Consider the following 23,487-nt stretch of genomic DNA (forward strand, 5'->3'; position numbering starts at 1 on the left):
TTAGGGACTATTTTAAAATTATTTATGGATCCTTTGTGTGTTTTTCCAATAATTTTATCTAATTTTACCATGTTATAGTCAATTAAGAATTATCGTTGTTTTAACCTTTACCTAACTTGATTAGGCTTAATTGTGAAACAATAAATTGCCAAATGACAAAATAAAATAAAAATTTAGTGATTGAAATGAAGAAATGATTTTATATTAGATCAATCCTAATTAATTTAGATTAACTTATTAAATTTGTTAACCTTGAAACATACAACCATGATAACCCAACCCAGTATGATCCGTCTCATTCATTTTCCTTCCCATCTTCTCTCTCTGTTTGGGCTTAGGTGGGATGAGATTTGGGATCAAATTGACGAGCCATTAAAGAAACATTGACAAAAGTCTAATAAAATTGAATAATTATCAAAGAGTTAAGAATAAAAACAATTATCTGATTAGGAATCAAATTGGAAAAAACATATGACGCTTGCCAGTAGACTAGTTTTTACTAAAAAAATAAATTTTGTTCTTTACATCGTACATCATTTTAATTTTTATAAATACTTATTTTAATTACCACAAACTTGAATAAAAATAGATTTTGAAAATTACCTGCAGGGCAAATGGCTAGTTGCATGCGTGGATCGACATTTTGGACTGGATGTCTAGAACGTTGGGCTTGGAGTCCATGGTTCTGGGCCTTAGCGGAATGGTGCTGCCTCTCGTTAGACGGTGCCGATGCGGTCTTGAACCTCATAGTCGTTGGTGGTATAATGAGTTAGGACGCGAAACTAATTACTTAACCGGAACTGTCTTACCGCTTTATTAAACCAAAATCCATCGCCGGAATCTTGGATCTACAATCCATTCATTTCTAAAAACAAAATGGGGGAGGACGATATGCCGATGGATGACAAGGCAAAGAGAATGAGAGATCTGTTATCAAGCTTCTATTCACCAGATCCTTCAGTTACCAATACTAATAATCCTTTCAAATTTGCTTCCTTAGATGTCATCAACACCACCTCCTTCGATGCAGATCAGTACATGAATCTGCTGGTACGCATACTTTTTATTTATTTGTTTATTTTGAAGCTCAAGTTAATCTTTTTGAGATATTTCTTTTTCTGATTGATTGATTTATTTAGAAATTGAATTCAGGTGCAAAGATCAAACTTGGAAGGGCTTTTGCAGAAGCATGTTGAGATGGCAGCTGAGATAAAGAATCTAGACACTGATTTGCAAATGTTAGTTTATGAAAACTACAACAAGTTTATTAGTGCCACTGACACAATCAAAAGGTATATAATTTGACCTGCCTTGCTAGCAATTCCTTTCAATCCTTACCTTTGGCACTGATGTAATTTTGAATTTATTTATTTCTTCTTCTTACAGGATGAAAACTAATATTGTTGGCATGGAAGCGAATATGGAGCAGCTCCTCGATAAGGCATGTGCCAAATTTCTCATATTCGTTCTTGTTGAAATATGTCCTTTCAATTGCTTATTATGTGAATGTCAGTGCTTAAGATTCTACCAATTCATTGCAGATAATGACTGTGCAATCAAGAAGTGATGGCGTGAACACTTCTCTTTTCGAGAAGAGAGAACATATAGAGAAATTGCATCGCACACGCAACCTTCTTCGAAAAGTTCAGGTACTCAGAAACCATCGTTTCTTGCATGGTCATATATATGCTGATGAAAACATGATTGTTGTGGCTTTTGAGAAATTTTTGAACTGACATTGAATCGGATTTTAGGAGGATTAGAGAATGTTCCTTGCCAAATATGCCGAATTGGAACCCTGTTACGTCAATGCTGCTTAGTCAATTGTTTTTTTGACCTGCTATTTGACTTTTAATTGATGTGCAACTATTTATGTTGTTGAATTGTGAGCTGGTTTCATTCCAGTCTCTTGCTAGTTGACAGTAATTATCATGTATATGCAGCATTTTTTGTTTCAAAAGAGTTTCTCAATCATGCAGGCTGCAACGATTTTTTTTTGAAAGTAACAGGTTCTCGGTGTTCAAGCTTTTTTTTTTTTTCCTTTCCTTTTCCTGTTATTATAGTTTAAGTTTTTAATGGATTGAATAGAATCTTCTTATTCTACATAATGAAAGCATATGTTCCTGGCAATACGTGAGTCATATGAATTTCTTCCTCTCTGGAATAGAGCAGTTCATATATGATCTACCTGCTAGACTTGGGAAGTGTATTAAATCAGAGGCATATGCTGATGCAGTCAGGTTCTACATTGGAGCAATGCCAATTTTTAAGGTCAGTCTTTTTAAACCTTGACCTTTGATGGCTGGTTCAAGCATTTATTTTTTCTTGGTTTTTCTGGGCATTTTCCTTTTGTTTTTATTACATATTCTTCAAATTTATGTTTATTTTATTTTTTATGCACCAGGCCTATGGGGACTCATCATTCCAGGATTGTAAGCGAGCATCCGAAGAAGCTATGGACACGATTATAAAAAATCTGCAGGTATATTCTTCTTTCTCAATTAAGCATGAGGATGGATAGAGGAGCCATGGATGTTTACTTCCACTCTTATTGTTCCAACATTTTCTTTGGCCTTGTAAGATTGCAATTAGAAATTTGAATTCATGATGATCTGACCATGCTTTTCATAAAGCAATTGGTGCCATTTACTTGCATGAATCTGCCCTTTTTCTTGGGGTGGGAGGGAAGGATAGCATACTGTTTAGGTTATTTGAATGGAAGTTCTTGCAACTGTTCTTTTTCATGGTCTCTGGGCCACAGGGGTATCCCATCACCCATTGTTACTTTTGTTTGATTACTGAATTCCTCCTGGTGAAAATATTTGGATTCAAAGCACGAAAAGCGCACGAAAAGCATTAGGATTGCAATAAATTAAGATTTCTGGACATGAGGGTATGCCGTGCAAGCCTCTGACAAAAGTTTTTGTTCCGCATCATAAATCTCTAACACTTCTTATATCTTTGGGCATATTCTTAGGCTTTCCAATATAAGGTTAGAGACTTTCTGAAAGAATGAAATCCTAATTTTGAGGCTTGACTTCTATTAATATGTGCTATTAAAGTTATGTTTTCTCTGATGTGGAATTTGTGTTGTTTCATCTGCTTTTCAGGGAAAGCTATTCTCGGATTCTGAATCCATACAAGCAAGGGCTGAGGCTGCTGTACTTCTTAAACAGTTGGATTTTCCGGTTTGTATCCATTCAATGTATCACTTCAAATTGTTTGTTTGTTAGCCAGTATGTTAATGGGGCTGCAGTTCTTTTTTATATTTTTTCATATTTTTTTAAACTATGAATTGCAAGCTCGATTTAGTGCTTGCAGATAGATGCTGGACTTTACTTATTTGAACTTACATGTCTATTGTGTATCTCTTATCATGTAATTGTTGGAGAGGGCAATGTGCATATGATAACAAATGACCCTTTGTCTTAGCAGGTGGACAGCTTAAAAGCAAAACTGTTTGAAAAGTTAGAACAATCTCTTGATGGCCTTCAGCTCACGCATGAAGAGATAGCCAATGTTACGGCTGAATCTAGTAACCTTTCTGAGCAAGGAAATAATACGGAGTCAATTCCTGGTTCTGCACATGGTGTAAGTGCAACATGCACCATCTTTATATCTGTTGGCAATTGGTTCTCATACTAACATAAACTTTATCCTGAATAATTTGATCTTAGGCTTTAGTTAGTGAGTTTGCTGAAGCTGTTCGAGCTTATCAAGTAATATTTCCTGACTCAGAAAAGCAACTGATTAAACTTTCTCAAGACTTGATTACCAAGTAAGGGCATTGAATTGGTTACAACAACTTTTCTTTTTATTTTTTTTCAATATTTGGACAGCATGAATTTGAAATTGACAAGATTCCTAATGGAATATGATTTGGCAATTTCTTTAGGCACTTCGAGATCACTTCAGATTATATAAAGAAGTGGATTCCCATTGCTAATTTTCTGGGTGTTCTTCGTAAGTACTATGAATCTCTCATCAATGCTTCTCTTGACAATCATGTTTTGGACTACAAAATGCTGCTCTAAATTGTCTACCTTTTTGCTTTAAATTTTCCTTGCTTCATTTCTCATTCATCTACCATGTAAGTACAATTTACATGCTAGCATGTGTTTGGGGCAGCTTTATGCACGAGTTTCAGGGTATTTTTGTTCTTTATGTCCTTTGTTTAGGTTGCTTTAGAAATATGTGTAATTGAATTTGTTTTGCTTAAACAATAACAATGGTTGAACTATTTTGTTCTTTGGCACTTCCTTGTGCAAGCTTAGCCTTCCTTATTGGACACAACTAAAGGATAATATGATGGTCTTTTTGCTGACCAGTCCAGATTTTCATTTAATTTTAAAAATTCTGGAATGGTTTCTTCATCAGGTTCTCTATGACATGCATCTTTTGCTAGAAAACACACTTCAAGTGCATGGACTTGCTTGATTTTTCAACCAAGTATTTCAATTGTTATTTTTTTCAATAAAGTTTCTGAACTCCCAATATGTGATTAGTCAGTTTTTAAAATTGGATGTTTGTTAAAAATTAAATAATTTGGGCCTTAAGTGATAACATGACACTTCCAAAGCCAGGGATAACTAGTAAAACACTCACCACACACACTTGATTGAACCAAATTGAGAATTAAAAATTTTAACTTTAAAGAAAAAATTGAGAGTTGAAACACTCCATTGAGAAATTATAATTAATTAAGATGCTTGATTGATCACCAATTGAGTGTAGTGAAGATTCCTTAAATGTAACATGGTTTTGGGTAGTGAAGTATTTGTGTAGTGTTTGATGTGTGGGTGTAATCTCTAATTTTGTTGGTGAAGTTTTGTGGAGTAGGCTTTGCTGAATCACATTATATTTTATTTCCCTTTTATTTTGTGTTATTGCTTGGGTTTTGCATAGCCGGTATTAGAACCTAGTTTGAGGTTGTTTGAAGTCTTGTGCAAAACAATTGAAGATGGTGAGGACACACATTGGTGTAACAAAACTTGAGATCAAATTGTTTGATGGGAAAAACAATTTCGTTCTTTGGCAAAGCAAAGTGAATGATGTTTTATCTTTCAAGGACTTGATATTGCTCTTGAAGAGACTAAACCCAAACAATTGAAGGATGCTGATTGGAACTTAATTCAGAAGAGAGTAGTGAGTCAGATTCAGATTCGATTGTCTTTGGCTCAAGAGGTTAATTACAATATCCTAGGTGAGTTGACACCTAGAGACATATGGGAAAAGTGGGAGAGTTTATACTTTGAAGTTGTTGACTAATCATTTGCTTTTAAAATTGGATTTGTACTGCTTGAGGATGGATGGATGGATGAAGGATTAAGTGTGCAAGACCATTTTTTTAGAATTTTATAGGTTGATGACATGAGTAATTAACACAGGAGAAAAGATTGAGGATCAAGAGCAAGCCTTTAGCTTTGCACAAGTCATACAAGCCAATAGTGCAAATGATACTAGTTGGAAGGACAAATTGGGTTTGAATGACGTGACTTCAATTTTACTAGAAAATGATAGGTTTTTGGGAGTAGAATATAATGTTAGTGGTGATAAGACATTGGTTATAGAAGGTTCCTTTGAAAACAAAATTATGATCATCATAATAGGGATATGACACGAGGAGGTAGATATGATAAAAATAACTCTAGATCAAATTCTAGACCTAAAATGGATTACATTAATAAAAAATGCTTTTATTATCACAAAATAGGCCATATTTTGTACCATTGTGAGAAGATGAAAGTTGGTTTAGAAGAGTTGAAACAAAGTCGCAAGAAGTTTGGGGGTGCTATGATTCCAATGGTAGATAAGAGCAATAATGACGATGTTCTCATGGCTCGTAAAGGTAAGAAAGTTTTGAAGAATTCAGGGATTTTTAGATTTTGCATGCTCCTTCCATATTTGTTCAAAGAAAGAATTGTTTGATTCTTCCAAAGAATTTGATGGAGATTATGTAGTGCTAGTGGATGATAATGAAATAAAGTTGATGGGATTTGATAGTGTTAAAATTAAGATGCATGACGGTACAACGAAGACTGTTGGTGATGTTAGGCACGTGTCAAAACTTGAAAGGAATTTAGTATCATTTGGGAGACTTGATTCACATGGTTATAGCTCAGCTGAAGGTGGAGTTGTGAAAGTTAGTCGTGGTGCTTTGATAGTGATGAAAGGAAAACTTTTGCATAATAATTTATACAAGTTGATAGGAAGTGCAATTCAAGGTGGAGCATGCAATGAAGTGCTTAATGAAGTATACAAAATATAATATTTTTTTATAAGAGAGTTAGTTTTGCTTTGATGGATAGTGGTAAAGAAGATTTTGCACATGAAGAAATTTGCAAGGTATAAGCAATTGGAGGCGGAGAAAAGGGGTGACTGTTTCAAACTTGGGGTGAAAAGCTCACTTTGGTCCTCGAACTTTTTAAATTATAAACTTTGGTCCCTACACATATTGAAAATTAAGCGTGGGCTGCTCCAAGCTTGCATGTCTGGACCTTTTTTTTTTTTTTTTTTCCTTTTTTTTTATTTCTTTTTTTTTTAATTGGTTTTTTCCCCAATTTATTATTCCCAATTGAATCTCTATTGTTTTTTTTTTTTTTTTTTTTTTTGCCTAATGTTTTTCAATTTTATATTTCAATATTTTGTTGATTTTTAATTGAGTAACGTAATCTATCTCGGTTTGATATTTGTAGGTTTCTCGTGATTTCAAACAAACTTTTCGATATTTAGTTGGTTATCAATTTTGCGAGCGTCTATTTTTTTAAAAAAATTTATATAAAAAAAAATTATTGAACCCGACTGAGTCTATGACACTGGTTATGGATTTGACCAGTTAATTTCAGTTAGTTAGGAGTCGGGCTTTGTAATTTGTTTCGGTTGCACAAATAATTATAGATTTATTTAATTACATTCTACATGAACTTTTCAATTTATGATTGAGATTTTTTTATGCCAAAAAACATGTAGGAAATGCTATCATATTCATTTTTTTGTATTGAATTTTTTTTTTTATCCGACTTGCGGTGAAGTGCAAGTCAGTAGCTAGTTGGTAATTGCATGGCGTGATTTTCTAGACAAGAAGGGAATGTGTGGACATATTTTGTTTAGAAAAATGGACTTTTTTTTTATTTTTTTTTTATTTTTTATTGGAGTTGAACTTGAAGCATGTCTCACAACTTGATTGCTAGTATAAAAAGAATGTGTCATGGATAGTTTATGTGTGCTTCCAATATTGATGGTGTGTTGTGGCAACCACAAATCTTAATAGTAGAATTATTTGGTGAGCACTATGGCGGGTTTTGTGAAAGCCTTTCCTTCACGTTTAGTTTTACACAACAAAACTTTGTGAGGCCTGGTAGTTGTGTAGTGAAGATTCAAGGTTTTGGGTAGTGATGTATTTGTGTAGTGTTTAATTAGTGGGTGAAATCTCCAATTTTGATAGTGAAGTTTTGTGGAGAAGGTTTCGCCGAACCATGTTATATTTTTGTTTGCATCCCTTTTATTTTGTGGGTTTTGCATAACAAGCTAAAGTTTTTAACACATCCTATACCTGCAAAAGCAAGTTGTCTTCTTCCTTTTGTCTTTTAAAATGTAGCCTATCTTTATGCTACATGACTGGAAAATTCCCCTTATTTTGTAAATTTTAGGTAATTATCATACGCGTCATCATAAAACTATTATAGTTGGTAAAAAAATGCTTCATTCCTTTAATGTTTCTATCACCCATCTAATCAATTCAACATTCCTTGTTCCCAACTGTCCTTATCTGAATTCCCTCGACTTTTGATTAATTAAATATCACTTGCTTAATCTTTCTTATTTGGAAGCTTCGCATCTGATTTCTTGAAATGCTTTACCAAATACAGGAATTATATGGAAAGATGTGCTCCTGATAGATAAAGTGTTGCATGAGGCTCTTCTCCCCGATTATTCTTCAAAGGTTGTCCTTTTATTTCAGCTGCTCTTAGATTTTATAATGATCCCTACCTTCATTTTCCTCCTCTCGCAATTTTATGAAGAAAAAACTGCTTGAATAAAGGGCAAAATTAAGACAGATACAAATCAAATTTCCGAACTGAAATTAAAAAAAGAAAATATGTTTGTTTGGAAGTGGAATTTCATAACTAACCAAATCCCACATCATCACAGGCTTCCCGGATTGCTGTCAGACAATATATAAAAAGCACATTTTCTCACCTTCTGCATGATATCTCAGGTATTGTTACAGCTTCAACAAAGTTTTACTTCTGTGGTGCAATTGTCCATTTTTTGAGAATGGATTGAGGGTTATGAAATCTTGGAGTGGTGTAATCTCACAAGTTTGCAACTTTGTATCATCCAATGGCTTGACAGTGAACATAAAATTGTTGACCAAAAAGCTCAGGAAAATTCATAATTGTTATTGATTTTTAGATAGCCTTGTCAATCCTATTTAAATTCCATCTGAATTGGCAGATGCCCTAACCAATGTCCATATCAAACCAAAGGAGGAAGTTGATGAGCATCCTCTGGTGGTTTTCCTGGAGGCAGGCAAAAGCTCAGTGCTTCAAGGGAGCATGAATGTCTTACTGGTAATAAATAAAATTCCATAAAGACAATACACCAAGGAATGTTTGGAGTCTTACTTTTCCTCTGTACTGAAGCCATGTAAATCTGCAAATCCTGCTGAAATTTCTAATAGGTTTCTTGAAAATTTAACTGGATTCCATTCTCTGTGACTTTTTCTTTGTTTGCTGTTTGGTATGTTTTTTAACAGAATGGAGGTCATACTGTGGTCTTACATTGCATTCTATTTTTTTCTCTAATGATTTGCTTGTGCTTCCTCGATCCTTGTACTTAGACATCTCTGTCACTGACAACCACATTATCTGTCAAGTATTTGAACACATCCTCACCTAGCTTTTTTGGATCTCTTGACTCGTTCATTCCAGGACTTCCGCCAACTTCTCAAGGAAAACTTAGGAGGGCTTCAACTGAGTGACTTGATTGTTGATTGGGTTCAAGAAGGATTTCAAGATTTCTTCAGGGCACTTCATGATCAGTTCCACTTGCTTTCAGGGAAAAATAAATCTGCCGTTCAAGATGAAAATTCCACAAAGGGTATGCAGGTTGAGAAAGTGGTTCCTGGTCTTGTCCTGGTGCTGGCTCAACTGTCTATTTTTATTGAACAAACTGCCATCTCTAGAATTACTGAGGCAAGGAGCCACTCAACAGTTGTATTTCATTTTCATTTAAGAGGTAAAATATCATAATTTGGCATTTTATATTCTCCGTGGCTTACCTTAAAGTTATGTCTTAATTGCCAGGAAATAGCTGCTTATTTCTCTGGTGGTGGTGGTGGGGCTCATGAAAATGGGCCGGCATTTGTTCCTGGTGAAATTTGTCGAACCTTCCATTCAGCTGGTGAAATTCTTCTACAGCATGTACGAATTAAAGTCTCTCTTTAGAACTTTTAATTCTTCAAGGAATGTACAAAGTGCCTATTTCATGTGACTGTTCAAAAATCTCATGGTGGTAGTGAATTTTTGGATGTTCATGGAACTATCACTACTTCATTGCTTTAAAATTCCTATAAATTTATTTACTTCTTAGCTATAACCCACCCACAACACTACCCACTCCCAAAACACCTGTCTGTTGGAGGGATAACTGAAAACTTTCCCCTTACTCACAACTGGTCCCATCACAGCATCAGGCACTGGATTTTTCCGGTTTTGAATTTTGCCTGATTATGCGTTGGAAAAGTGGGATCCAAGCGGGACTCGTTATCTCCCAAAGATAAAAAGCCCATCCCTCTTGAAAAATTCGTCATCTTCCTCCTTTTCCCCTTTCCAAAACAACCCCCAACAAAAAGATAGGCCATTCACCCCTGGGCGTGGGTGTCATAGACACTCATTGACAAATTTGCTATTATACATCATTTGCTATCGCAGATTGAGTCATCAAATACAATGCAAAACTAATTAATTTGAGTAATATTTTTCACTAACCCAACATCAGTTTTACTATCTGTTCCAAATAACATATTGTCATTTGTTACTTTATTCAGTATATAAATATGAGAACTCAAAAAATAACGGTTCTCCTGAGGAAGAGGTTTACAGCTCCAAATTGGGTCAAGGTCAGTATGATACGTGAAAGTAGAAGTATATTTTAGTGTGGATTAGTTTGATATGTGCCTAATATTTCTTAATTTTTCACAGCACAAGGAGCCAAGAGAAGTTCATATGTTTGTTGATTTATTCCTTCAAGAGGTTTGCTGCTTCATTGATTTTTCTGGGTTATTATCTTGGGCGATATTTGAGAGTTGTGTGAGGATATGCCAAATTTATTTAATTTGACATTCCTACAACAGTCGTGACAACTTCGTTGTGTGGACACTCACCTATTTATTGGGAAAAAGGGAAGAAGACGACTTACTTTTATTTTGTCCTTGCTAGTTAGAAGCAGTTGGAACAGAGGCAAAGCAGATCTTACCTCATGGAGTACTTCGCAAGCATCGTCGCTCTGAAAGCAATGGAAGCTCTGCTTCCTCCCGCAGCAATTCATTACGGGATGACAAAATGAGTCGGTCAAACACCCATCGGGCCAGGAGTCAACTTCTTGAAAAACACCTAGCAAAATTGTTCAAGCAAAAAGTTGAGATTTTTACAAAAACCGAATATACTCGGGTATAAGACCATCCTTGTCATTTTTTCACTTTATTGGGCAGGAATTACTGTTACGGACTATGAAGTAACATGGACCGATTCTGCTTGCAATTTGCAGGAATCTGTTGTAACTACTGTTGTAAAACTTTGTCTTAAAAGTTTTCAAGAATTTGTTCGACTCCAGACTTTCAACCGGAGTGGATTTCAACAAATTCAATTGGATGTTCAGTTTCTAAGGGCTTCTCTAAAGGAAATTGTTGAAGATGAAGCTGCTGTTGACTTTTTGCTTGATGAGGTAAATCAAGGAATAACTTGACTCGATTTTGAAGTTCAGTTCTGGAAATTGTCTGTTGGAGTTCTTATTTGCTGGTTGTTTTCCTCTGCCTTCTATATGAAAATGTGGTATCTTTGAAAAAGAGAGGACGGGGGTTGGATTCCTTCCCTTTACTCATTATTCTCCGAGTTTTCAGAGCTTATGATATTTGTGGTTAGCTTTGAAACTTCTTAGCAATAAATAATATGCATTGATTTTCTGATGGAACAGGTGATTGTTGGTGCTTCAGAACGCTGTCTTGATCCAATTCCTCTGGAGCCTCCTATCTTGGATAAATTAATTCAAGCAAAGTTGGCAAAAGAGAAGGAACAGACTCCAATTTCTCCATAATCAGAGGAAGGTCAAGTTGGTGGTTAGAATGTTTGAGTCCTCAGGAACTGCCAAGTGTATTTCTGAAGGAATAATGAAGTCACAGAAGCTTCTCCGGCATCCTCCAGCGTATTGTGGTGGTAAGATGATATGAAAAGGATGGTAGATGTTTCTTGATTCCTGATAATGACCATGCAAACTTCCATGTTTTCACTCTTGAAGGTGCACCCCTTTGATGGTCATGATCTGATTACTGATTGTTGCTTTTTTGGCTGCGTCGTTGCCGTCCACAATTCGGAAGGATTTGATATGATGAGCATAGGGAATCATGTAACCTTTACACACTGTATAAAACACCGTGCTATTATTTCCATATTTTTTTTGGCAGGGCATAAATAGTTTTCATGCTTCAATTCAAGAAGTCAATATTTTTGTCAAATTATGATACATCAAAATAATTAATCGGCTCATTTATGAGCTCACAGAAGGGGACTAGCAATGGCTTGATTATTGATCATAATGTGGCCGTCAATTTATCATCGTCGGGAAAGGTTGTGTTCGGGTTTCAGGTTTTTTTTACACTTAAAAGTTATTCCAGTATTTTCAAACCTTTTATTTTCATATTTGGGTTGTTAATAATTTTTATAGGTGTAATTAATTTTAAGATTTTTTTCTTATGTTCACATTTAATTATCATTTTTTGAAAAGGTCACTTGGAATACAAGGTTATGTTTCTTGGAGGAGAATAAAATAAAATAAGTTTAACCAAGGGTTTTATTTTTTATAGTTTTGGTAACCATGTAAAACTTCTTGTTCTAATTGGATCTATAAATATTTTTTTTTTTTGTAATTTCATCCAATTTTTTTTTTTTAGTAATTGTTTTTTTGCCATAATTCACTACAAAATAATTGTCAATTACAAACGAATATATTAACAAAAAAAATACTATTGGTAAATTATAGTGATATTTACATGATGTTGCAATTTATTTTAGTATTCATGGATATATATATATATATATATATATATATATATATATATATATATATATATGAATACCGATGAAATTATAGTTGAAAATTAAGAAATGAAAAAAAATGAAAATATAACGTGTCAATATTATCGATATAATGTTTGGTAGAAATAATAATTCTTATAAGAGTATGATTATGGATGCAATGAGAATGAATTAGAGTTATGCAGGTGAATGTTCAATCGCAAATGAAGAACCAAATGCATATGTGACCATGTTTTAGGATCTTTTGAAAAACTCCAACAAACCATTATGGATGGGTGAACAAATAACAATAATTTATCGGTCATTGCACAAATGTTTACCATTAAATCAAATCATAAGCTGAGTGAGGCCGATTACGATATAATCGTTTAATGGACAAGAAATATTTTACCTGAAAGAAATAGGCTGAAAAAGCATCAACACTACCAACACAACTAGCATGTGTAAAAACATGTAAATAAAATGAGGAGCTATAGGAGATATGTAAGCCAAAGGAAACCATACTCTTAAAATAACATATAGTACATTTAACGATAGCCCAATATGCATAAACTAACATACCTTGTTAACAACAAAACAAATGTTTGGTTTTATAAAAGTGAGATATTAAATAGCACCAATAATTTAACAAAACCATGTAGAATTAGAAAACAAGCAATTAGACATTACTACAATATTTGAGGTAGAAATAGAAATATCAACAAGTTTACAAGAAGACATACCTTCTCTATAGAGTATGTCAAGAATATACTTATTTTGTCGTAGCATAATACCTATACTAGTAGGATGAACCTCATTCCCCAAAAAATAATGAACAATTCCTAAACCCTGAAGCTTAAACTTTGAGCTTAACAACTGTATCAATCAGTGAAGCAAGATTGAATTGATTCTAGTAAGCAAAATATTATTGATATAAACAATAAGATAAAATATATCATCACCCTTAGACAAGATGAATAATGATGTCAATCTTAGAAGCATGAAATCCAATGGAGAAAAGATAAACACTCAAGTGAGTGTAACATGCTCGAGGAGCTTGTTTTAAACCATATAAAGACTTATGCAACTAACACACATGATCGGAAAGAGTAGAATCAACAAAACCTGGAGAACGCTGCATTTAGATCTTTTTGTCAAGTGTCCTATTGAAAAGGCATTATGTATATCAATCTAATTAATCTTCTAACAATGTGAAACCACAATTGTAAAAACCAACCAAACAGTGGTTTGCTTAATGACAAGAATAAGAGTCTCAGAATAATTAATACCTTCTTGTTGAGTAAAACCTTTAGCAACCAACTGAGCCTTATAGTGCTCAATACTGCCATATGCAAGATGCTTTATCTTGTACATCCAATGACTATCAATGACATTCATTGAATGATGAAAATGAACCAAAGAACAAGTGTTGCTGGAACGTAGTTGACACGACCAAAAGATTGATGTCTTCTTCTAAGTGCAAAAGTGTCGAAGTAATAAATAACCCGGATCAAACCACATGTAGGTGAACTATATAAATTATAAATAATATATATTTAATAAAACAATGAGTTTATGAGAATTTTATGGGATATTGATGTAAAGATTAAACAATGATAAAATAATTGTCAAGGTTAGATAATCCACTAATAGTAATTAGAAATAAGTATAGTATAAACTCTTTTTATTAATCAACTGGAAACCACACACAAAGGAGGTTCCAATCGGATGATTTATCCTTAATAGTTCATTATAATTTTTTAACATGATCATATTAATTATCTTATTTTAGTAACACCATACTTTTAAATAATATCAGGAATTCATGGTGTTAACTTATGTTAACAACAAATCAAGTTCCTTTTATAGCACATATGTATGTTATACCATATAATTGGCTATGAAAGTGCCAAGCATTTGTTGTACCAAGTGTTATACAACACAAATCTAGATTAATCATTTAACAAGCAATGTATTAATAATTAATAAGATAAAAAGATAAGACATGTTAATAACAAACTTTCTTTGATATAAACATTGAAGTTCATGTTGAGTTTATATTATACCTATTCTAATACCATTATTGAAACATTTTCATCTTGACATAATAAACTTAACTAAACATAATGAAGAACAAAAAAATAAATAAACAACATAAGAACATAAATATAGTAAAGAAAATGAAAAACATAAACAAGAGATTAAGAAAAATATAACATGAAATAAAACTTAAACATTACAAAAATATAAAGAAAAAATAATAAAGAGTATGATCTTGATCTGAATAACCAAGATGCCTAAATGCATGGAAAATGCCTCATTTTATAGGCCAACATTTAGAACTATTGATTTGGTGATTAATTGTTGAGTGGGTGGCCACATCTTGACTTGGTGACAATCCTTATCTTTTTGTCTAAACAAAACATCATTGATAACGCCAGAATTTGAACAGACTTAACTCATGAAAGTTCTAGGAAATTATCTCAGCTTTCCAACAAAAAAACATTGAGGTTATTTGAACTTCTAAAACTCAAGATATGAGCTGAACACTAAATAATATCTGGGCTGCAGGACAGATTCAGACTTCTCCGTTGTTGCTACAATTTGGACTTGAACACGACCTTTTTAAATCTTGGACTTCTCATGAAAGTTTTAGGCCTATGTCTTAGCTTTCCATCCATATAGAGTAGACCTAAATCAAATATCTATAGCTCTAGATATGACCCAATGACCGAACAATGTTCTTGTTTGGACTGAACTAACATCTCTTTTCTAATTTTGGCCCTCTCCTTGTCTTTTAAATTTCAGTAGTTAAACTCATCAATCAATCATTTGATTTATATGATAGGCCTGCATTTAAGATGAATATTTACTATAAATTAAATGTATCTTATAGTATCAGACTTGTTATTATAAAACATGCTTTCGTTAAGGAGTTATTAATACTTCAAGTGCAAATTGATAATATAAAACCTTGATAAAAATACACTTTTAAGTACTAATCAGTAGTGCCTGAATTTCATCCTTCATAACATTATGTCAAGCCTCATACATGTCAACATTAGAAAATGTAATTAGTTCAGAGGTAGGAGGATAGAGTACTCGAGAAATAGAGTAAGCAGACAAAGCGAAAGAAGTCATCAGATTTGTTGTCTTTGACAGCCATGGACAAAGAACCATATGATGCTGACGAACAACAAAATACAAGAAATGTAAGTTTGAAACTTTATGCTACTACAAAGGATAGGAGGAGAGGTCAATAACTAACCAAACTCAACCCAGTAGAAGATTCAGAATAAGACGCTGGGTTGACAATAGTAGACCCGGGTAAACCAATAGCAGAACCAGTAATGTCAAACCTGGAAAATTGCACTCTAAAAAAGCAGAACCTGTACCTGGAGAATGATCATTAGATAAACAAGCATACAATAACATAAAAACAAGATTGATGGGCTGTCTTAAGATGGTAAGAATTGCAGATAAGAGGTTATAGGCTCAGGTGAGTGAAAAATTAGAGAATTAAGCAAATTAGGCAAGTGGGTAGTAGTAATATGACGTGGAGAGGTGTTGTGGGGCTTTGTCATCTATCTATATTTGTCAATAGGAAACACTTATTCATAAAAACAGACATGATGAGAGATATAAATACTTTGAGATGGGATGTCAAGACAATAATAACCAAGATGAGAGGATCTATAGTCTAAAAACACACATGAAGAGGAACAAAAATCTAACTTATAAGGAAAAAAATGAAAAGAAAAGACACCCAAATATACGTAGAAAATCATAATTAGGAGTATGATGAGAAAAAAAAAAACTCAAACAATGACTTATTGTGAAGGAAAAGAGTAAGCATACAAATCATAAGATACACCGAGGATTCAAAGATATAATTCCAAAATTGTAATAATACTTTACACTGTCAAGAAGATTAAGACCAATTCGACAATATGCCAGTGAAGATGTTCAACACTTTCATTTTGTTCATGAGTATAAGGACAAATTAAACGATAATGAATACTGATAGTCTGAAATAAAGTATTTAACTTGTGGTATTTACCAAGCCAACCAGTCTAAATATATTTATTTTTTTCATAAAAATTGAACCTTAACAAAAGCTTGAAAATGATGAAACACATAAAATACATAAGATTTCGCAACAAAAAGATAATACAATATATATTTTGTATGCGCATAAAAAAAAACAAAATAATAAAAACCATTGGAAGAAAAAATAGAAACAAGGCCCAAACATTACTAAAAATTAAATCAAGTGGAGCAGAAGTTTTGTAACCCGTACATCCCAACGACAAAAACGATGACTTTCATAGTAAACATGCTTAAGAATCTTAAGCATGTTTACTATAAAAGTCATCATGTCTGTCGTTATGAGGTACATAAAAAACATTAGATAAGAAAAATCATCGTGTTTATTGTTGGACCTACAGGATATGAAAGTAATTCAAGAGATGACGTGCTCAGGATAGGTTTGAGTTATTTAACTGTTTATCTAAATATTTTCTAGTTTCTGAATTAATGCTATAAAATCACTTTTAAGTTTTCATCTATGAGTTTGAATTTAATTAATTTTGAGTTTTTGAGATGATTATTTTACAAATACAGACACAATTTTTCTATTAATTTTAAATAATTACATACTACTAGATTTATATTTTAGTAATGATTCTGAACTATACATTATAATATTCTCAGGATATAATCTTAGCAACAGTGGACAATCCATCAAATGCTTGCGAATGGGCATTTGCAGAGACGCTAAACAACCCTGAGATACTCAAAATGTTTGTTGAAGAACCGGATAGAGTGGTTGGGAAGCAACAACCTGTTCAATAATCAGATTTTGCACAACTCAATTACGTCGAGGCCTGCGCTAGACAAGCCTTTCGGCTCCACCCTGTTGCACCATTGAACATTCCTCGCGTGTCCATGGCTGATACAGTAGTCTCCAACCATTTCATCCCGAAAGGTAGTTATGTTATTCTTAGCAGATTAGGGACCTTAAGGTTTGGGAAGAGCCGCTGAGATTCAAACCAGAGTGTCATCTCACCAGAACAGGACATGTTGTGTTGGCTGAGAATGGATTGACATTCATTTCATTTTAGCACAGGAAAGCGTGGGTGCATGGCTGTAGCACCTGGGAGTTCGATGACGATTGTGTTATTTTCTGTAAGAGAATCATATAAATTATATCTTGAAATTTCATTTAATAGTTTAAACTATTAAGTTAAGATGATTTTTTATCATGATGTCAATGCATTGATGATTAAGCGGTCACAAGTTTAAATCTTACCATTTTTATTTATGTGATTAAAATTAAGTACAATGTAATGTAAGTTTGTGCAAGTTTCAAGTTCAAAAAGCTTTTACTTGAGATGATGTGTTAGAGAATAATATAAATTATATTTTAAAATCTTAATTAATAGTTTAAGCTAATTGAGATGGTTATTTTATCTAGGCTTCTTCATGGTTTTAGCTGGAGTTTGCCATCGAATGAGTCCATCATAAAAGATAGCATGACTCTTGCTAAACCACTGCTTGTGGTTGCGAAACCACGCTTGCCTGCACATTTGTACCATAAATAAATTATGAAACCAAGTTCAATAAGATGTGCAAGCAAACATGCATTCATATTATCAATTCCATTCTCATGTAAACTTGCCCCCCTTTTTTTAAAAAATTAAAATAAGGAGTTTTTTCTGCAAAGGTTTAACGTAATAGTTGTGTACCTGTATGTAGCTTCCTTTCTTGAATCAAGATCCAAATCCTAACGACTCCGATTTCACATGTAATATAATAAAAGAGGACTGAACACCCTTTATTGTGTGGTCCAAAGTTCATGTCATAATTATAATTATTCAATTTAACATTGGCTAGATTACTGGAAGCGGTTTTTATTAGGGAAGTTCAATATGCAGATTGATTAACAAATATGCTTTTAGTTAAAAAAGAAGAGAGATGATGAATGTGTATGAACTTTACCTACCTAAACATGTTCAAAAGATTGTTATCGAATCCTAAGGATGGACCATATGGTGCATTCTACAACAAGGTTTCAAATAATCAAATAAGAATGGAAGAGGCAGGTGAGGACACAATTCCTTTATGATTGATTGGGGAATGTATTGTTACAAAGTAATGTTGTTCGGTCTGAAAAACAAAGGAACAGCACATCAAAGGTCAGTAGCCCAGGTCTTTGAGAATTTATTGAGATATAAAATTGAAGCATACATTTTAAAGATTGTATCTTCTAAATCATAACTGGATGGGTGAGCTGGTAAAATAGATGAGGTCAGGAGTTATGCTTCTTATTTAGTCTTTAGTTCGATTTCTTTTACTCACTAATATTGATGGTCACGAACTATAAGGTGTAAATCCTGTTTTACAAGTCTTGCTGGGATGTAGGGATCTAGTTCGGTGCACACAAGACCCGAGATACCCTATATATATATAAAAGGTTGTATCTTCCATAGACCATCCTAGAACCCTGAGAATGTTTTAGCTACTTTGAACAAGTATGGCATAAAGGTTAATTCGAAGAAGTGTGCATTTAGTGTAAAGCAAGGAAAAAATCTGGTTTTTATCATAACTTCTAGAGAGAATAAAGCAAACCCAGAGAAAAGTTGAGTTATTATAGAGATGAATCCTCCCTGAATGGTCATGTAAGTGCAGGGGTTGATTTATAAAGTTGCAACTTTAAATAGGTTAATGGGTAGATTGATTGATAAATATTTTCCCGATCTTCAAAGCGTTGAGAAAATAGAGTGAAATGCGTTAATATCAAGAACATAACGAGGCATTCAAAAATTGAAGGAGTATCTTTACCACCCTGTACTACTATCCCTACCTGTGTAAGGGGAAGATCTCTTTGTGTATATATTTTATCACATCTGATCATACAGTTTCTTACACGCAGGAACGATTCTGAAGAAAAGACAGTGTGTAATGTATGTGGTTATTCTTTGGTTTTTGTAATAATCTTTCTTGGAAGACTAAAAAAATATACAGTATTTGATCCAACATTTGAAGCTACATTTGTATGTTCTATTGTTTTATGGTTAACGTGTGTGTATTATTTGAATATTTCTTTTATCCTATGAAAACATTCAAAAGACTACTTCCATTCTTCTTCTTTTTTTTCTTAATTATGGTGAAGAATCTACTGCTGAGCACTTAATTAAAATTAAATAAATAATAAAAGAATAATGTTGTTAAAAAATAATGTTAAATTCAGTAAATCATACGATTTTATAATTATTCAACTATTTTCCATCGCTTTCCCAATTTCAAAGTCTACGGAGGTGAATTTTCACATGATCCAACCAAGTAGTTGTTTTTTTTTTACTCATATAGAATTAACAAAATTTAAGTTGTTTTGTTTTATTTATTAAAATTACAATACTATTTTTATTTTTTTTTCAATTTAATTTATATATAATCTTTTTATATTTAGATTAAATCTATTTATTTAGATTATAGTGATGATGCGATATCAATAAAAGTATTATAACCTTCTCTTTTTATTTTATTTTTTATTTATTTTTTTAGATTGTTTAATACATAAAATTTTATTCTCAATACAAAAAAGGTTGAATGATTGGATTCCATCTCATCATGAAGTGGTTGTGGAAAAACATTGATTAGAAAAGTTAAATATATAAAGATAAAGTTGTATAATCATTAACAATATGATGATGCATAACTACCTTGATGTTACAGCCATCGGTTTACTCGATAATTAAGGATGATTCATCCCTTAATCATTTGATTCTTTATTATGACATTACTTGTAGATATATTGCTCAAAATATGAAAGAGCAGCAATGCTACGGAGACTTCTTGAAGTGTTTTGGGTTGCAGTGAGTGCTCGAGCACTCCTTCGAGCAAATATGCCTTTTCACCTCATCTGTGCATCAAAAACACTTTAAAAAGGTAATAAATCTACACACATATGAATAGATTTCATAACTATTTGTGCATATACACTATAAACTAGCATATATCCATGTTGATTTATTTTTTTAGAGGGAGATAAATGGGGATTAAGGCACAAAAAAGAGCAATCCATTTGTAGCAAATTAGCCTGATCTGAGAGTCTACGTGGGTGAATCTAACATTTGATTTTTTTCTATTTAAAGAAAAAAGAGTCTTGTTTCAAACTTTATTTAACAATAATATCCAAAAAATGATATCATTTTAGTTTAAAAAACCAAGTTTCTTCATTGACGACGACTAGTGGATCCTACCATGCCAAAACGAGTCTTATATCTAGGTTTTCAAGTGAATTGTAGAGGCAAGAGAAGGGGTTGGTGTTACCGTCCATGATTTTGTTGCAATTTTGAAGCAAACAACCAACATTGCAGTAGCGAATAACATCTAAATCGTTGCTGCACGCGTCCATGCAGTGGGACGAACACTGCCACGGTATATTACCTTGATCAACACAGCTTCTAAAACATTTATCATAGCACTTCTTATCGTACTCTTCCGAGTACGCTGTCGTTTTCCTCAAGAGCATCAGCATCAACATCAGAACGATCACCTTGTTGAACCCTGTAATTAACTCCATCTCTGTGAATTTTCTTTTGATTAATCGTGCTTTGGCCCATCCGAAAAGGGAACTTATATGCTCTACTCTTTTAACCAAGTTAACACGTAAATGCATTGGTAGTTGCAAGACAAAAAAAGAGCATAAAATCAGCAAGTATTACTACTAAATGCAATTTGCATGAAGGACTGTTATCCAATCCATTTATACACTAAAACTACTTTGAAAGTAGATAAGCACACCACGAAATAACAGTATGATTCAAAAAAGTAATTCGTATGGTGACAAGATATTTTTATCAATAGAATTACCAATAGAGTTATTATCAGAATAATTTTATTGGTTAATATGTTAGTAATATTTAATTACTATGAATATCACTACAACTCACCAACTGAATTATATATGGTTCTCCTACTAGTAATATGCTAAATAGTACTGAGAGAATTACTGACAAACTGAAACATGTAATTTTTTTTGGTGTATATGGTTTGTTTGTAAAGCCATTAGTAAATTTATTAATTAATAACGGACTCACCGACAAATTAAAAATTACCGACAAGCGTTTTTTCGACAGATGCTTTCTATTCGTGACTTTGTCGGTAAAATAATTACAGAAAGTATGTTAGTGTAAATACCGACATAAAATTTCATCAATAAAACTATTAAATTTAGTGATGGCAAAGGTCTAATACGACCGCAAAACAAGTTAACAAAAAATCCAAGGAAGAAACAGTGGGTGTTTTCGTTGTTTTAGTTGATTTTGATGCATGATAGATTACTTCACATCGTTATATTTGTCATATAGGATATTGTAGTTGAATTGTTGATTCACCTCTCTCTCTCTCTCTCTCTCTCTCTCTGTCCAGACAAAGCATGATAAAACACAGAAGCGTCGACAAGGGCATGTGAACCAGATCAAGAGACCCACTGGTCCTTATGGTGGAGAAAGCTACGGAATCAATGCAAGAATTAGATGAAGTATTAGACTTTGAAACTAAGAACCACATTCCTCTGTATTATGAAAGTGTTGCTATCAAGTCTTTAACTTAAGAGCACGCTTCCCATATAGAAATGCAAAAGTTATGGTTTTTGATATTGCCGTATGGAAAGCCTCCAATTACACATGGAGGAGACATGCCATTTTTATCACAAGCCTGGAATCTGCTTGATTTGATGACTCAAATTCCAGCCATTTGGACGATGCACCAAAGCCAAGATTACAAAAAATTATTAGAATTTCCTTTGGTTTACCCTTCTGTCATTACGAAATTTTTACTTCAAATTCATTTGTCAAAAATAAACGTCAGTTACTATATAGTTTAATATTTTTAAAATAAAATAACATTGGTAGATTCTCATTTTTGTTATGAACATATAGACCAGACTACGCTTTAATGGTAAAAGAAAGAGAAATTAAAAAAGAGAGTAGAAGCATACACAACCCAGTTACTTTTATTCACGAGTTCTAATAAAAAGTCGCTAATTGGCTTTGTAAAGATACATAGCTAGATAGACAAATCATAATTTGGTATGGTGGACATATTGATTGGATTGGACTAAATAGAATTGGACAAATAACTATCTTGTCTTTTAGTTGATGTATTTTGAACTAGACTGAACTTGAAAATTTAACTTATTTTATGTTTGGTAGATACTAGAAGGAACTTGGTTGATTCAAAGTCTGGAATGATTTGAGTTTAAAAAAATATAAAGGAAGAATTAATTTGACCTCACTCGGTAAAAAACCCAGGTTGACCTAGGATCTGTTTTGACCTGAGATAAAACACGAGTAAAAAATACATTGTTTTTTTTTTTGAATTTTTTTTTGTCAAAACAAGGTTGCTTGACTTTTTTTAATTTGAATCAACTCGGGTTAACCCTTCCAGTCTAGGCCTTATTTCGGATCTACCTCTAAGTTAGGTTTTAAAACTATGATAATAACCATTTTTAGGTTTTAAGGCTATGATAATAACCATTTTTATTTATATATTGACCTGGAATCGAGTTGACTATCCCAATCTATGACCCAAACATTGTCCCAGGTCGACCTCCAAGTTAAGTTTTAAAATGATTTTTATTTTTAATATTGATCTGGATCAACCTAAGTTGATCTTACAGACCCCTGACCCGGGTCTTGTCCTAGATCAACCTCCAATTGTGATTGTGATGTATAATGTGATTATTTTATATGTCTCTTTCTATGATATCTCACAATGATATATTTTTTTATGCATGTTTAAAACCAATCTTAAGATGCTTGTGTTGGTTTTTTTTTTTTTTTTTTATGCAAATGACTAATTTACATTCATGCTTACCCTTTGTAAGCAAAAATTGATTTTATGACCGAGTTTTAGATTATTGTGCAACTATCTTTGATACAAATGTTTGGTTTATAATAATGCTTACCATTTGTGAGTAAAATAGGTTTTATAACTTGGGTTCAGATTAATTGTGTTAGTGTTTACCTTTTAGGAATAGTACTAGAAAGGTTGGGATCTTTTATCTTCTAAGGTTTTGAGTATTTCACATATCTTATTGTTTGGGTATTTCGCATATCTTATTGTTTGGAAATAGCACAACATCTAGATGAACATAAAATATGTGGTATCATATCTTTGATGATAC

General features: G+C 32.9%; 1 protein-coding gene across 4 annotated transcripts; it reads left to right on the plus strand.

The window, feature by feature from the left end:
- Positions 1–751: 751 nt before the first annotated feature.
- On the plus strand, positions 752–11,815 carry LOC118046863 (vacuolar protein sorting-associated protein 51 homolog). Of its 4 annotated transcripts, XR_004687242.2 has the most exons (21): positions 752–1,050; positions 1,153–1,292; positions 1,387–1,441; positions 1,542–1,649; positions 2,173–2,271; positions 2,405–2,482; positions 3,111–3,188; positions 3,436–3,591; positions 3,678–3,778; positions 3,896–3,963; positions 7,869–7,942; positions 8,152–8,218; positions 8,458–8,573; positions 8,934–9,197; positions 9,309–9,425; positions 10,052–10,123; positions 10,206–10,256; positions 10,443–10,673; positions 10,771–10,947; positions 11,197–11,435; positions 11,518–11,815. XR_004687242.2 is itself a non-coding variant. In XM_035055932.2 (20 exons), exons 1-20 carry the CDS (start codon positions 877–879, stop codon positions 11,314–11,316), a joined length of 2,346 nt encoding a protein of 781 aa, XP_034911823.1. In that variant the 5' UTR covers positions 752–876; the 3' UTR covers positions 11,317–11,815. The 4 variants fall into 4 exon arrangements, 3 of the variants coding, with proteins under 3 accessions (XP_034911823.1, XP_034911824.1, XP_073263739.1); XM_035055932.2 differs by having other exon boundaries at positions 11,197–11,815; XM_035055933.2 differs by having other exon boundaries at positions 912–1,050; positions 1,140–1,292; positions 11,197–11,815.
- Positions 11,816–23,487: the final 11,672 nt, after the last annotated feature.

This window comes from Populus alba, chromosome 2, assembly GCF_005239225.2.
Source record: "Populus alba chromosome 2, ASM523922v2, whole genome shotgun sequence".
NCBI classification, from domain to species: Eukaryota; Viridiplantae; Streptophyta; class Magnoliopsida; order Malpighiales; family Salicaceae; genus Populus; species Populus alba.